This window comes from Bidens hawaiensis, unplaced genomic scaffold, assembly GCF_021521415.1.
Source record: "Bidens hawaiensis isolate Kalapana, Puna unplaced genomic scaffold, B.hawaiensis_p1.1 tig00020902_1, whole genome shotgun sequence".
NCBI classification, from domain to species: domain Eukaryota; kingdom Viridiplantae; phylum Streptophyta; class Magnoliopsida; order Asterales; family Asteraceae; genus Bidens; species Bidens hawaiensis.
In genome coordinates this window covers 210,281-224,127 of record NW_027493223.1, presented here as the reverse complement: position 1 = coordinate 224,127, position 13,847 = coordinate 210,281, and the positions used below count along the sequence as shown (strand labels likewise).

General features: G+C 33.5%; 1 protein-coding gene across 1 annotated transcript; it reads left to right on the top strand.

The window, feature by feature from the left end:
- Positions 1 to 8,609: 8,609 nt before the first annotated feature.
- Positions 8,610 to 12,197, top strand: LOC143562073 (uroporphyrinogen decarboxylase 1, chloroplastic-like). Its single transcript, XM_077049988.1, has 6 exons — positions 8,610 to 8,769; positions 8,850 to 8,998; positions 9,641 to 10,023; positions 10,504 to 10,788; positions 11,576 to 11,811; positions 11,903 to 12,197. Exons 1-6 carry the CDS (start codon positions 8,747 to 8,749, stop codon positions 12,054 to 12,056), a joined length of 1,230 nt encoding a protein of 409 aa, XP_076906103.1. The 5' UTR covers positions 8,610 to 8,746; the 3' UTR covers positions 12,057 to 12,197.
- The last annotated feature ends 1,650 nt before the right edge of the window (positions 12,198 to 13,847 follow it).

Here is a 13,847-nt window from a genome sequence, read left to right as displayed (position 1 = left end):
TTTATATATATGATAGTCTGGAACTGAGTGTTTGTAAGTTGGATTGTTTAGATAAATAGTTTGAAGCATCAGTGTGTATCCATTGTTGTGTGTGTTAATTGTGTTGATTTTGTTGTTAAGATGAAGATTACTAATGTAGAGGAAGATGACATGGAAGATGATAAAGTGCTGATTTGGTCATGGATTTTCCAGGAAAGGAGGAAAGGAAGATCACAAGATTTCGGTTCAATTCTAATATCCGCAAGTTGGTGGATTATTTCTCATAATATCATCTGTCCGAATCTCGGATAGATGATCTGAATGATGGTGTTTCCGTAAAAATTGTATTCACCATCATTATAATAGATTTGACCGAGGTCAACAGACCGGATCTTCGGATGCCTGGGGTGCTGCCAAGACATCCATGGGTAATTTAATAGATCCAAATTTTCAAGTTAATATGACCGAGATCTACTATATCATTTGTTAGACTAAATCAAGTTTAGGAATTGAGTTTGTTATTTAGCTCTAGCATTATTCAAGGGGGAGTTTGTTAGAGCATTTTTGTCTAATGCTAGGTTTAGTGAGCTTAATGTGTCATTTGTATTTTGTAAAGGGCTAAACTGTCAATAGATGAAAGTATGTAAAATGAAACGTATAAGTCTAAGAGCGTATAAGATTATACGCTCGTATAAGCTTATACGGAGCGTGACCTTATAAGCTGTCACTGTCCATCTATATATAGAGCTTTTCATGTTGATTTTTGTAACAGTTGTGACAGTTATTCAGTTTGTACTCTGATTGTTATAATGAATATACTGAATGTTAAGAATGAATGTGTTGTGACTACTTTATGTTATAATTCCGCAATACCATATCGAATAGTAAATATAAACGTTTCGGTCCTAATCATTACTATTCAACGTACATGATGTTTAGCATTATGAGGATCATGTTCCTACAGGATTTAGTACGGTGATTAGTTATGAGATTGAAAATGTATTGCCCCCTGTAGACAAAAAATATTTGGGGAAGGAATCCTGAGATGACTATTACCGTAAATACGGTCGGTATTTAATTATACGTACTAAGGTATGCATTTCTTTCTTGATAATCTACTGATTCATTTGATAAATCTGAAACGTTAAGTTGTCAACATGTGCATTTGTATAAGTGTAGCTAACGCTTACATTTGATTGTATCAAGCACAAGTAGACCCTTTTTTATTATCATGGCAACATCATTTCAAGAATCAATTGATCATCAGTAAAACGTCGACCATTGGCTCGCATCGTTACTTAATATTAGACTATTATAATGTTGTTGTAATTTATTATGTAATATATTCTCATTATTTGTTGAGTCTCATTATTATGTAATATTTTCTCATTATTTGTTGAATCTCATTATTATGTAAATATGCTTGAATTTGGCTTTGGAAGGAAATGGTATATTAAGCTATTTATAAAGCTGATTGGAAGTTATAGGGACTAGATCATCATGGCAAGATTTTTGGCTTACAAGGTTGTCGTAATCGTGGCCTTTCATCTCGTGCCATGTACACAATAACCTAAGTGATTGATTTTTATCATAATTACCTAGGAAGTATAAAAGACAATGTTTAATTGACAATAATCTCTTATTTTCTTCCTATAAAAGACAATATTTTATGGAATTTGAACCATAAAATACTAACACTAACACAAAAGCATCATTAGTATTAATTTTTAGTCACCGCTACTAAAATGAAAAATTATCATATTAGACTTATAGTGACATGCTTTCCAATTATCCATGACCATGCTTTATTTATAACAACACATTAAAATAGGAGATGTGAAAAAAAAAACTTACTCATCAAAAACTTAGTACCAAACATAGAATAAAGTTCTTAGGTGATTATTTTACCTTAACAACATCAGGCCAACCATTAACATAAATTAATACCATATCAAAGCTAAATTTCATGCATATCATTAATAACTATTAGATACAAAAAGTTAATGTATTATCACATGTAAGTTATCAAAATATATAATCTTATATACACATAAAATATCTAAACCAAATAGATCGTGAAGAGTGATTGGTCTTGACTCCAGTTGAAACTGACCTTCAACCCCACATCCAGCAAGTTCTCGTCCAGAAAATCGCCCCACTTACGAACCTTGTAACGACGCAACCGATAATACCTATCATTCCGCCGAGCAAATGTTTTAAAAACCTCCCTTGAATCACCAAGTCTGAACTTCAAATTGAAGTTCCTCGACTTGATGTCGAATCGATTCACAAATGCAACCTGGTAGTTGCTGCAATATTGAAACAAAATTTCATGTATAAATTAACTTATTATACAATAATGTTTTATTGAAATTATAGTAAATAAGAGAATAGTTATGTAAAACTAAAGTAAAACATATAACAGATCGCTTAACAAAAGGTGTAGTCAAAATTTAAAGTATAAATTAACTTACAAGAGAACCCTTAAGCACCCTCTTGAAGGTGTAATCATATTCCAGCCCTTGAACATTCATGTTTTCTTCTAGAGTAATCTGAAAGTACATGCATACATATCAAATAGTTTGATCAAACTTTAAAAAACTCAAAATTGGATTCATATAATAGATTGTATAATTGATAACCCTTCATTTATTAACCACATTCATTACGCAAAACGCGAATAGAAAGGATGACGAAATCGTGGTTGCATACACTGGTTACATAAATCAAACTACTTATAATCGTGTTTAGAAAAAATGGGCCCAAATTATCATGTTTTGAACAAAAAGTCCCAATTAATCATCTTTTAAGCAAAATGGCCCATTGAAAAACATAGTATAGTCTTTTGTCACACATAAAACTGTCATTATAATCCACACCTAATTAATTAGTAATATTTTTGCACACCTAATAAAATGAAAAATTTTAATCTGGATAATACCGATCTATAAAGACAGGAATTATTTTTAGAGTCACTATTGTTTAACCTTCAGTCACATTGTTACATAAATACATGACCCTAGATACCTTTAGTCACACTCTTTTATAAAGAATGTAATTGTGACTATAAACTACTAAGACAACACTAACGTTTCCTTAAAGAATGTAAAAATGTAATGGTCACATGTTGAATAAAAAGTACTTACACTTCACTAACATTTCCTTAGTAATGAACATTTAGTCACACCTAATAAAGTGAACAATTAACATATGTTACTTCTAGTCACATATTGTATGCATTTACCATCACCATAATTTATAATTTGTCACACATCTATATTCTAGTCGTGACCAAAAAGTAATTATAAATCAATAACGATGATTGTCTATTGAACATTTAGTCGCACGTAACAAAGTGAACAATTAGCATATTTTACTTCTAGTCACAAATTGTATGCATTTACTATCATCATAATATATATTTTGTCACACATCCAAATTGGAGATGTGACCAAAAAGTAATTATATATCAATAACGATGATTGTCTATTTAAGATTTAGCCACGCTTAACAAAGTGAACAATTAATATATTTTACTTCTAGACATATATTGTATGTATTTACCATCACCGTAATATATATTTTATCACACATCCGAATTGAAGATGTGACAAATAAATACTTATACATCAATAACGTTGCCTTAGTATTAAAAATTTTAGTCACACCTATTAAAATGAACTGTGACTATAAACTACTTAGACTTCACTAACGTTTTCTTAGTATTAACCGTTAGTCACACCTAATAAAGTGAACAATCACCAAATGTAATCCTAGTCATATGTTTTTTTTCCATTAACCATGACCATAATATATAATTTGTCACACATCCATATTCGAGCTGTGACCATAAACTTCTTACACATCAATAACTATTTCGTTAGTTTAAATTTGTAGTCACACATAATAAAATGGAAGTTGACCATTTGTTACTTCTTGTCACATGTTTTTTACATTTTTCATGAGTATTAGTTATCGTTAGTGACACACTGTAATTTTAGCTGTCACCATAAACTTTAACATATGGTAACACAATTAATTAGTGTGACTAATAAACATAAACTTAATGTCACACAAACAAATATTTACTGTCATTGTAAATTACATTTACTCACATTTACGTTATGTCACTGAATGTGCGCCATTATATAGTGACACAAACAATTGCCATATGTGACCATATGTTTATCTATGGTATCACAAAAAAATTTACATTTGTGACAAACGAAAAACGTGACCAAATAGTGACATTTGGTCACATTCCGATTAATCGTCACTAATATTTGTGACATACGTTATGTTTAATGTGACTAAAAAGGTGATTCTCTATGCAATAGTCACACAAGCCCGCTGAAATCGTCACCAAAACATTCCCAGAATTTTCAAGCATACATACGGTGACGCTTTTCTTCGAAAGCGTCACATAGACCTGATGGGGTGTATGTCACTAAAAGTCGATTTTGTACTAGTGAAAATTACACGACCACTAGCGCAGCACACATTAGTTAGCTCGCGTTTGATCTGTTGGTGTGAGACCGAATTCAGGTCCAACATGTCCAAAACAGCATGAGAAACATAAATCATAAAAGGGTCATAAGCTAATTCAAGTTAATTCATGATGTAATTGAAAAACCCCAACAGTTCTTTAACATAATCGCTAAACAGGTCTTGATAAAATTGACCAATGAAACCCCTTCATTCATTGAAATTGAATAGGGGCTTTCGTTTAAATGATAAAAAGAAGAAACTTTTATGTTTGAAACTTACCCAGAAACTCGAACGATTACGAAGAACACGAAAAGGTTGACTTTTAAAGTCAAAGTAGAAAGACTGCTCAAATTAGACCACCAATAACCGATTTGAGTGTTTAATTTAGATGAACAACATAAAATTAATCTTGAGGGGTGTTTATTTATATAGAGTGGTTGGGTAAACTCGTTTAATTAGAGAGATTTGGTGTATCACTTAATTAAGGTAAGAAATGAATGCAAATTAACCAATTAATCTCAACCTTTGCAACAAGTTAACAAATTAACATTGCATAAACATCCCAATACATGTCTTGGAGGTTACATCAAGAGATTAAGTCGATTAGAATCGAATAAAATATGCCAAAATTCTTTAACCGACAGCCCCATCGGTCGGGCATTGCGACGGCCTGGAGCTTCTCTTGTCACGTAGCGCGATCGACAGAGATGTTCCAGAAAACTTAGTCCGCCGCGCATCGCGACAGAACCAGGTTATGCCCATCGCGTAGCATGATGGACTAAGAAGGTTCCAGAAACCTTTCTCGTCGCGCGTCGCGACGGGTTTGGTTCCTAACTGTTGCGTAAACAAGTGGTGGAAAACAAACGTTTGATTTTTGACACTTTCAACCCTCATACTTCGATTAAATGTGATACTAACATGAAATAAGCAAGTTTAAAGTTTGCTTTCTTAATTAAACACAACATAATAACATAAGATAAACGCCATAGATACTCATACGTGATTTTATTAATACAGATTATTCAAATAACAAACCCGTGTCGGGCGTACAACACAAATAAAAGAAATGAAAAAACCCAAATTTTACAGTTCTAAGTAGCGCCAACCCCACAGTGGGCGCCACTTGTTGCTACAACAGGTATATCGACAATGAAAGTATGAAGTCCAAGATTATGATACTAACAACAGAGCTTCGTAACATACTATGATCATGGAAACACGATCGGTTAGTCTTACCGCGGGAATGAAGTCTACTGCGATCAACCTCTAGTGTGAGAAACAATGATATGATACGGTTCAGATGTGATAAGAGAGTAAGAATGAAAAGAGAGTACAGAGAATGATATGATTTACCGTTTTGCAGAAGTATCTACTATTATAATAAACAAAAATCATTATTGTGCCACATGGCACCTAATTATCCCATGTTTTGACAAGTGGCATCATGATAGTTCAACTTTGAAAGTCATAACTATCTCATTAAAACAATTAATACATATTTTAAACATTCAATATTAATAATTTATCTTTAATTTTATTGTAGTAAATTAAGTAAAAAAAATTAGAAATAAAAGAACTTATGTAGAACTTTTGAAACTAATTTTAGTATGTGTAAATTTGTGTTATATGTTTTCAGTTTATTAGTGACCAATACAGAATGTGTCACGATTCGTCTTTACTCTGAGAAATAGGAAAATGGTTCATCTCATTTGATTATTGTTTACTATTAATTCTATATAATAAATTTTTTTATACGTATTGATAATTTTTGCTAAAGTGACATAATTCAGCTGTCAAAGAGAATAATAGATTGATGATGGTGCATACAAATACTTTTTCTTTCGGATCTAATAATTATGTGCATATTTTTTGTCACATGTTAACTTATAGTGAAATTCATTGTGCTTATTAATCGTCACAAAGTTGCATTAACTAGAGTTTATGGCCAAATTGTTATAGAAAATGAATTGTTTTGATCCCTAAAATATAGTGGTTTCATGGTGAGTTTATTTCCTTGATTATATCCATTTATATTAAATAAGCAAAATTCATAACTTTTTGAAAGAGTATGCTGGTGGTGATGACATTGTGTTGTCTGTTATAGGCACAACACTCACTTTTTTCTAAATCTTACAAGACTGTAAAGTATACTTGACTATTATAAAATGATAGGAAAATAGTTGTTTATGGGTGTTGCAAACCGATTTTATACAAAATCATTGTAAGGAATAAGATAATGAGTAGGGTGTTCGAAATACTAATTTGTTTTTTTTAACTTAGTTGTTTATTATTATGATTTATTTGTGTTCTATCTTCTATACAAGAATCTCAAATTGTTTGATATATGGGAGGAAAGATGGTTTGGTTTTTAGTGAGATACTTATTTGTTGTGAATAAAAGTTATGCAACAGTGTTTTTACTCTAATTTACGTAATGGGTCATAAAAAGTTTCACTTGAAGCAGGTCCACTTTTAGTGTGACTTGGAACATTGCGGACAAGTTCATCTTGTATTCGACCATTTAAGTAAATTGGTCAAATTTGCTACTTGTGTTCTCTTACAGCTGACAAAAAGGACAGGTCATGTCAATCGGCGCAACGTATAAGATCTGGTTTGGCCGGTACAAGTTAGGGTCAAAACTGGCTATTTTAAGAAAAATATTACTTTTGGTTCCGAATATGTTTTCTTTACACTTTTTTTTACATTTACACATAAATATAAAACTCACTGTAACTGTTTAGCTTCTTGTATGTTGTTAGAGTTGAGTAAAATGTGTCAAGATCATCTAAATTTAAAAGTTTAATAAGATGACATGTTTGAAACCGAAAAAAAATTGTGATAAAATGCCCAAAACCTTTTTAGTATTACACTTTCTTTGCCGATATTATCAAATGTGCAGTTGCTCTTGCTTCCAATTTTATAACCTAAGACATGAATTAGAAAAAAAAGACATGAAGTAAGTCAAACAAGTTTATTTTTTGTTGGTTATGAATGATTAATAATTTAATAACATTAAACCCTCAATTTGAATCATTTGGTAAAAAAATTTACCAATAGAAACTCTTGCAAATGTTACTTCAGTAGCAAGATATGTTGAAATTAACACAACAATATACTTACAAGTAGCTCTTTACATTTTTCAGCTCTTGTGACTTTTCAAGAGTTTTGATGTGTTTTTGTACATGATTATTGCAACGTTTGCAACTTGAATAACCAGATCATATAATAAGTTAATAAATGAGATTTCATTTTTCAAACCCGTGTAATACACGGGTTTATAACCTAGTATTTTTATAAGCAGCTTGGGAGTTTCTTTAGGAAACTTAAGCTTCTATAGAGGATATGGTCAACACCTCGTTTTAGATTATTCAGACAAGTCACCCCTTTTGGTGTAAATTTCCATTTTCTTTTGATTAGTAATATCGAAATGTTCACTTTATGACAAACTTTAACTTTATGTCACATCAGAGATAGTTTTTTTGAATTTTACTGTTGTAAGGAGCTTTCCTAACCAAACTAGAAGCAGTGATGATGAAGCTCCAGGCTTCCAAGTATAGGAGTTGGGATTGTTGCTTCTTGCCTTCCTTAGTTTATGGATAAGTAAGCGTACCCACGTCATTATGTCTTTCATGTTTCCAAGTAAATAGTTAGTTAAAAGTTTAGGCTTGGTATTCAAGTAGTTACAATGAACAAACTTAAAAATTGAACTTAAATCATTTTCCCAACATAATTAAAAAATATAATTTCATTAAAAAATATATAATGTTTGTTGATACGGTAAATAAGGCCATTGAGCTGGTGGTAGAGTGGTGAGGGAGAGACTTGGTGTTCAATGTGACCCATGTTCGATTTCATTCCCCCCCGGCGCAACATTTAGTTTCAACGGCATCAGGGTGATGATGGGGAGGGTAGGCGAGTATGTGTCATTCACTAGTTGGATTCTTGAACTGGACGAACTTTATGTCACCGGCCACCGCACGATCGTTTATTCGGCGAGTGTTTACAGGCATTGTCTTTAGGTGAAGGTTTTCCCCTAATCGAAAGTAAGTATATCCCGATATAATGAAATTAGCATTTACCAATTTGAAAGGGTAAAATAAGGTTTTATTTTTTTAAAACAAAGAAAAACGTTTTGAAGACGATTATTGCAAGTATACAAAGATGAAAGGAAGATGGTGGATATCCACATAAGAAAGAACACCTCTCATTGCAGAGTCAAGTAATCGCTAAATAAAATATTAAAGTTTGGGTAAAATTAATTCATTATCTTCAACACCCAGATGGGTTTTGCTTCTTTAAACGGGTAATTTCGAATTTCAACGCCGTGTAAATTGTTGCAATATAATATTTTTATTTATTTAAATGTGGTTGATCCGATTGCAGTTGCTGCTGCAGCGTTGGATGGAAATCTTCCAGTTTTCTGGCACCTTTAGGGTTTAATTCTAATGGAGTTGTGGTGGCACCCAATAATTATAATAATAACAGGTTTAAGCGAGTAGGAGTAATTCGTTCATCTGCATCTTCTTCTTCGGGTATTGTTTTATTCATTGCATTGCAATTGATGCTTATTTATGATACAGTGAATTAGATAGAATGTTGTAGAAAGATAGTGTTGTAATTTGAATGCTTCTCTTATTTCAAGCCCTAACCATCAAATGTGTGACTTCAACAGTTAAACGGGTGAACCCGCAACACTCTTAGGTTCAAAACGCATGAATTGAACTGATCTTTACCAGAAACGCTGCAATTTGATCATCAAACCCGTTTTATTTTTCAACATGAATTTCTTCTCCTCGACTATAGGGCTGTTAGACGGGGGGGTTGCGCTCGGTAACCCGAAAAAGAACTTCATTATTTAAAATAAAAAATTTAGATATTTTTACTTTTAAAAGCAATTATGTTTAAAATATGACAATTTATTTTTTAACTTAAGATTTTGACATGAAAACTCCCAAGTAATTCAAGTGTACACATTTAAAAGAACATAAATAAATTGGTTAAACGGGTGAACCTGCAACACTCTTAGGTTCAAAACAAACACAATGCGTTTAGCTACATATGTTCACGGGTTCGACTCGATACCGACCCAACCTACGAATTTCGTGTTAGATTCTTGTCTGGTCGCAAATTAACGAACTTATTTGCTTATATGTATGATCAAAACGGGAATTCAGAACCGCTTTTGATGAGGGCGGCACGAGGGCTTCCAGTCAACCGACCACCAGCATGGATGATGCGCCAGGCTGGCAGGTACATGGCAGTTTACAGAAAACTTGCACAGAAACATCCGTCTTTTAGAGAGAGATCAGAGACAACCGATCTCATTGTGGAAATATCATTGCAGCCTTGGGAAGCTTTCCGTCCCGATGGGGTTATTATTTTTTCTGACATTCTTACCCCTCTACCCGCATTTGGTGTTCCTTTTGACATAGAAGAAGTGCGGGGCCCGGTTATTCAAACTCCGATTCGGTCAGAGGAAGGTTTGAAAGCATTGCATCCAATTGATTTGGATAAGTTAAACTTTGTTGGTGATTCACTCAAGATTCTTAGACAAGAGGTATTGTGAAGTTTGATCTTTTTGGTAAAATTTGTTTGTTTTTATATTTGGATCATCATGTTTTTCTTCAACCTTTTGCTAATACTTTAACAGTGGCTTAATTTTATAACATATAGTATTAATTTGGGATATATTGGTGTCAATTCTGTGACAAGATTTGTGTTTTTTAAATGCTATGCAAAATTGGCATTTTTGACCGGTTTACGTATATATGGGTCAACCTAACTCAACCGTTACTAAGAAAAAGATAGCCTCTTAAATTGTTTTGTTTAAAGTTCTAGATTATTGTTGTAACAATATGCCTTCACTTTCTACACACATAAAAATTAATAAGTGGACAGAGGACGTTGTTGGTCAACCCAACCCAGCTCAACCTATACTAAGAGTTGCCCTTTTCAACAACAACCCGTTTTGAGTTTGACCCGTTAGTCCTTTAAACGTATTTGAAATCTTAATTAATGTTTTTGATTTGTGAATTAGGTTGATGGGAAAGCTGCGGTTTTAGGTTTTGTGGGTGCACCATGGACGATCGCGACATATATCGTAGAAGGTGGCACTACGCGTACATATACAAATATAAAAAACATGTGTCATACGGCCCCAAACGTGTTACGGGCTCTTCTCTCACATTTGACTGAGGCTATAGCTGAATACGTTGTGTACCAAGTGAAAGCGGGCGCTCATTGTGTACAAATATTCGATTCTTGGGGCGGACAGTTGCCTCCACACATGTGGGAGCTCTGGTCAAAGCCTTATATCAATGAGGCAAAGTCAACTCAACTCATCCTTTAGGTCTTTACAATTATACGTAGGGGTGTAAACGAACCGAGCTCGATTAAGCTCAAGATCAAGTTGCTAAACTTATGAGAGCTATAGCTCGAGTTTGGCTCGTTAGTAACTTTCTCAAGCTTGAGATTAATCGCTTGGGCTTGGCTCAGTTATTATTTATTAATTAATTAATCTATATACATTTATAATTAAAATCGTTTCTATAAAATAATATATTATTTTAATTGTAATTATCATATTTTTATATACAGTGATAAATATTATATAAATGCATATATTAAAAATAATGTATAAAAATTATATAAATAATAGGCTCGCAAGTCAGCTTGTTAAGTTAAGCTCTGGCTCAGGCTTGTTTATTAAACAATCTTATTTTTAGGCTTGAGCTTGGCTCGTGAGTGGTTTTTTCAGGCTTGAGCTTGCTCGGGATTGGCTCGTTTATCATTTACTAATTAATTTATATACATTTTTAATTAGTTATTGTATATACTTTTAATTAGAGTTGTGTATAAAAATAAAATATATTAATTTTATCTTACTTTTTAAATAAAGTAATTGATATTATATAAATATACAGTAAATATATTATATAAAATCGTATAAATTACAGTCTCACGAGTCAGCTCTAGCTTAGCCTCGTGTAAGCTTGGTTTGATTCGGGCTTTTAATGAACCAATCTCGAGTAGCTCGCGAGCAGCTTGGCTTGTTTACAATGAACACTCAGTTTATTATCATCAAAATCCGTTATTTTTGGTATTTTCAGATTGTTAGTATTGTAAAGAAGAAATGCCCGGAAATCCCACTTGTACTTTACATAAATGGGAACGGTGGGTTGCTTGAAAAGATGAAAGGAACGGGGGTTGATGTGATTGGACTGGATTGGACGGTTGATATGGCTGATGGAAGACGGAGACTCGGTGATGACATCAGCATACAAGGAAACGTGGACCCTGCTTATCTGTTTTCGCCTCTTTCCGCCTTGACAGACGAAATACACAGGCAAGTGTCGCCTTTAGCCAAAACAACCTCCTCTTTGTTTTAAACATGATGTTTGTGTTTTCTAAGGTTTACAATGGCTTTTATATGACAGGGTTGTTAAGTGTGCGGGACCGAGGGCTCACATTTTGAACCTGGGACATGGTGTTCTTGTTGGGACCCCAGAGGATGCTGTGGCGCGTTTCTTTGATGTTGCTAGAAGCTTTAACTTTGAGTCGGTCGAGGAGAGATCAGAAGTTGTTGTTTGAATGCGGTTTGGGTTTTATCCTAGGAAAATCGTTGCGGTTTTTGCTGAGTTAGGTGTTTATTTCACATGGTTAATTATTTGAATGTTTTTTGTATTGAGCTAATTGTTTATTACACATGAATGAAATACTCCCGTTGTAGTCTCTCCTGTTTACATGACATTTTGCTCAACCAATCTCTTTGGTCCTCTTTGATCTTCATTGCGGCAACAACCGGACCTTCTAATGTTACGGAATCTCTTTACTCTTTTACGGACTTATACGCAAGTACATAGAATATCCATTTTTGGATCATGTTGGAAATTTAGCTAATTGTTTTACACGAAAAAGATTAATAGATATTAATTGACAGCAGCATATATCATCTATGAACAGATATAGAGTAGCATATTCCTATACCAAAGTTCATATTTATACAACCAGATATCAGTCATATCACATGTTGGTTTGGTAACTCGTATTTGTTGAGAATCCATAGTTGTTCTAGATATACAAAAGCATATTTTTAAACCTCAATAAATCAATCTTTATACCACTAGATATCACATGTTGATTTTGACACACACATTAACAACATCAGTTAGAAAACCATTAGAAGACCCTCTTAAAACTGACATTATTATCACCAATCACCATCAATTAGGAAACCGTTTGAAGGCCCCTTAAGTCTTTCAAACCTGACATTATTATGGATTAGCAGATGATACCGGGTACTGGTATTAATTCAGATACTTTCATTCCAATTCGGTAACCACATTTTTTAGGTTTTGAATATCGGTATGGTACGACACACTAATGGTATTGTATTAATTTTTTGTCTTCAGTACTGGTATGTATTTTTAACAATTTTTCGTATTGATATGTTCGGTACTAGTAAAAGGAAACAAAAACACGGGAGTAATTTTCCAAATCAAGGCAAAGCAGGATAGAATTTTTTTGGTTTTTTAATTAGTTTTAATGTTTTTTAAATTTGCTTTAATAGTTCGAACGCATGTATTACGTTAGAGGATTTTAACTCTTGTGACGACGCAAATTGCGTCAAGTGGCATCAGAAAGAATGTTCGTTTGAGAACGCGAGAACCATGGATTATGCCATTTTAAAGAAACTCTTTGTAGGTTTCAAACCGTGGTCAGTCGTAAGCTGATCTGTGACCGCCCGTCATACCGTATGTATCGGCTTTACAGAAGGAATTTAAAAGTTAAATTCTGATAGATAAGGACATATTGCGGTGACATACAGCATTGGACGATGACACGTGGGTAGTCTATCTCGGCGCACCGAATCATGGTCCTCCAGGTTTGTCTGGTGTCGTCACTATCAACATAAACCCCGTCCCAAGGGTTAGGGTTTCCCATCATTTTGCCTCTTCATCTCAGCCGTCCGATCAGATCCTATAGTACACTATTATTTTATTATTATTATATATATATTTAATTAACACACTCACTGTCGGTTCATTCATGTCCATAACTAACTCACCTCCGCCGCCATTATCACTCACTCTCTATATTATTATTCTCTGCTCTCACCCGTGCATCTGCTTCTTTGGATTCCATCCAATTTATTTTATTTTATTTTTTGATACAGCTGAGTGATTCCGAAATGGTATGTGTTCTGGATTGATTGATTGATTGATTGTGTATTTATTTTGTTTCGAAATTAATTAATTAGGTATTGTGTTAGGAATCGGAGAAGCTTTGTTTCGATTGCAAAACCTCAAAAACGCCCTTGTGGAGGAGCGGTCCTGCCGGTCCCAAGGTTTGTCATTCCGTTTACTCGAATCACTCATATTC

Bases quoted from the DNA above. Each gene is read 5' to 3' on its own strand.
- LOC143562073 (XM_077049988.1), top strand. From the start codon at position 8,747: ATGGGTTTTGCTTCTTTAAACGG. The intron at 8,999-9,640 runs GTATTGTTTTAT...ACGGGAATTCAG, and splicing joins ATCTGCATCTTCTTCTTCGG to AACCGCTTTTGATGAGGGCG. The intron at 10,024-10,503 runs GTATTGTGAAGT...TTTGTGAATTAG, and splicing joins TCAAGATTCTTAGACAAGAG to GTTGATGGGAAAGCTGCGGT.